Source organism: Cryptomeria japonica, chromosome 6, assembly GCF_030272615.1.
Source record: "Cryptomeria japonica chromosome 6, Sugi_1.0, whole genome shotgun sequence".
NCBI lineage: Eukaryota > Viridiplantae > Streptophyta > Pinopsida > Cupressales > Cupressaceae > Cryptomeria > Cryptomeria japonica.
Window position 1 is genome coordinate 611381685 of NC_081410.1, and position 3303 is coordinate 611384987.

At 44.0% G+C, this 3303-nt stretch overlaps 1 protein-coding gene across 1 annotated transcript; it reads left to right on the forward strand.

Annotated features, from left to right (window-relative positions):
- The first annotated feature begins 508 nt into the window (after nt 1-508).
- Nucleotides 509-2860, forward strand: LOC131037742 (uncharacterized GPI-anchored protein At4g28100). The gene is made up of 2 exons (XM_057969939.2): nt 509-1327; nt 2219-2860. The coding sequence occupies exons 1-2, from the start codon at nt 704-706 to the stop codon at nt 2543-2545; spliced, it is 951 nt and encodes a 316-aa protein (XP_057825922.2). The 5' UTR covers nt 509-703; the 3' UTR covers nt 2546-2860.
- The last annotated feature ends 443 nt before the right edge of the window (nt 2861-3303 follow it).

The window sequence follows — 3303 nt, forward strand, 5'->3', positions numbered from 1 at the left end:
TTATCAAATACGTCATGTAAAAAATTGAGAGTGATTTGAAATTACTTCATATGATTTTGAAAAATGCAAAATTGAAATACTCAACTACTGAATCCTCTTACCCTAGAATCCAGACCAAATGATGGTGGCAATAGAAGGTTGAACTGAATCCTCTTACCCAAGAATCCAGACCAAATGGCAATGGCTATAGAACGTTGAACTTAAAGGTTAAGCTGCAGAGATGTACCTTTTCTTCATTCCATCGAGGGTCTTACCGACCTACCAGTCTCAAAAGCTAAAGGTAAGAATAGCCTCTGCAAGTCCCGAAGTTGAAGGGAAGAAAAGATAGCCTTTGTGATTCTCTCAATCATCATATCTTGTCCTCTAATCCAGATTTGATTGAAAATGGAGTACCCTTAATCTAAAGATTATGGGGTCAAGTGAGGAGGAGCTCTGTTCTGACAGATGGAGGGGACTATGAATGGCAGAAGATACCGACTGCCCGCCATGGGCCCCACTATTTAAAAATCATGACTTCAACAATAACAGACAAACCCAACAACAAAGACTCGCAGCTTTTGGTTTGTTTTGTTTTTTTAAATTCCCAGCTGGGAAGAAATGCCAGCCAGAGTCTGCACTTGCAATCCCGTGAACTTTTTCCACTATATATGACAAAACCAATAATGGTGGCATTCAGAATGTGGGTGTTTGGGGGGAATTCAGAATGCTGAAAATGAGAGCTCCGATTTGGGTCTTGGCCTGTGTGATGGCATTGGGATTTGCAGGTGGCCATGGCGGAGGGGATTCGAACACGGTACCTGCGCTACCTGTGGTGGAACAGCAGCAAAACCAGCACAAAGAGAGTTGTCCTCTGGATCTCTCTGATGAGCTCTTCGGAGGAGTGGAGGAGGCCTGTGGGGAGGGCAGAACGCTGGAGCGGAGCCGCTGCTGCCCTGTTTTGGCCGCCTGGCTTTACGCCGCCCATGCCCGAACTGCGCTTCAGCCCTCGGCGGCGCCGCCACTTTCATCCCCCGCCGCCGACCAGATGATGCCTGTCCTCCCTGATGACTCTCAGGCCTGCGTGAACAGTCTCCAGTCTTCTCTTGCCGCCCGGGGAATTCACATTCCCCGCCCCAACGCCACCTGCGATGCAATTCTCTGCTTCTGCGGCATCCGCCTCCACCAGCTCACCTCCCTCACCTGCCCCACTGCCTTCAATGTCTCCTCTCCTGGTTCTCTGCAACACCGCAATGCCTCTGCCCCCACGTCTGCGGTTCGAGCCCTCGCGTCCAACTGCACTGACCCATCTTTCCAGGGATGCACCCAGTGCCTCCGGGCCCTTGATAAGGTAAGCTTTCGGCCTAAATTGCAAGAAATGTTTGCAGGTCAAATGGGCTTTATAGGGTTGTCACATTGGGTATGTAGTAGGTTGTATTTTGTTGCACAGATAACAAAATTGGTAGAATATAACTGCAAAAATGGCATGGTGGTGGTTATGGTAAGTAAGTAGGCTCTTGTGACTTAAGCGCCAAGCTTGAATCCTAAGAAATGTTTGCAGGTCAAATGGGCTTAATAGGTTTCTCACAATGGGTATGTAGTAAGTTGTATCTTGTTGCACAGATAACAAAATTGGTAGTACAATTTAACTGCAAAAATGCCATGGTAGTTATGATAAGTAAGTAGGACCTTGTGACTCTTGCGCCAAGCTTTAATCCCAAGAAATGTTTGCAGATCAAATGGGTTTAAAAAGGGTTGTCACAATGGGTATGTAATGATAGGTTGTTCTGTATTGCACAGATAACAACTGGTGCAATTTAACTGCAAAAATGCCATGGTGGTTATGGTACGTAAGTAGGCTCTTGTGACTTAAGCGCCAAGCATAAATTCCAAGAAATGTACGCAGGTCAAATGGGCTTAATAATTTTGTCACAATGGGTATGTAATAGATTGTCTGTATGCTGCAGGTCATATGGGCTTAATAAGTTTGTCATAATGAGAATCTAATAGGTTGTCTGTATGTTTCCATCAATGTTTTGGATCACACTTTCATGCAGTCAAATCCAATAACAACATAAAACATTCTCTTAAAGTGAAAATCTACTAGTCTATTGCACACAATTGGTACAATTTAAGTGCAAAAATGTCATTGCTGGTTATGGTAAGTAAGTAGGCTCTTGTGGCTTAAAATGTCATCCACAGAAGACCTGATTCGCTTTTTTCTCTGCTGGGCTCTGTGCAGCTCAAAGGCAGGCAGGGCAGAAATGGGGGGATTTCCGAAAGGACCAGTCGAATGTATAACAGAGACTGTGAATTAATGGGCCTCACTTGGTTGCTCGCCAAGAACAAAACGGCTTACATTCCCACGGTTTCTGCAGTTCTGAGAGCCGTAATGTACACAGATCATCCACTACGGGAGTCTCAGTGTAGTCCAGATCAAGAGAACATGCCCCTGGCTGTTGATTCTGATGAGCTCCAACAATCTGCTGCCACAACACCCACAATGCCTTTGCTGTTGCCCCTGCTTCCTCTCCTTCTGATGCTGCTGCCCGGTTTGAAGGGCTTTTAAAACATTATTATTAGATCCACAGGGCGCCTGAAATTCTCTCTCTCGCTTTCTGTAAAAATTTTGGCCCGTTTATAGAAGGCCCGTGTCTATATTTGTATGTCTTAATTTGTTGACACAGTTTATATCTCAGAGAAATCGTGTAAGATTTAATGGGTGAGTGATGACAGCTCTGTGTACCTCGTGTATGTTATAAATGTCACAGAATTCTACAACGAGAAAGCCCTGAGAATTTAATGTTACAGAATCCAAACCAGCGAGTGTACATTGTTAAATAACGGTATATTTATTGTTCTGGGAAGTCGTTAGTTTCTGTTAGCCATGGCCCAAACATTTAATGCTGGTAGTCCATTTCATATGAATTGGGGAAAATCATTTAGGTATGTGAATGAAGTTATTCCATTTCATATTGTTGTTGGTGATGGGGAATCCTTAAATGGATCTGCATATAACGACGACAGAAAGGATTGCAGAATCCTGCAAGTGTCGTTATTTAACGTAGAATTTGAGATTATGACGTTGTTTCTGTCAGTTAACGTCAATATAACGGTGGACTTTGAGCTTCTGAACTGGTATGACTGAAACGTAATTTCTGTTAGACGCCGTCAAAATAACGGTGGGGTTTGAGATTGAAACGTAATTTCTGTCCGATTCCGTCAGTTGACAGAAATGGTGACACGTTTCCCAGCGTTATTTGGAGGAATTTAGTAGGTGGATGAACGCTTGGTTTTAGGTAAGTATGTACGTGGTTTTTAACACTT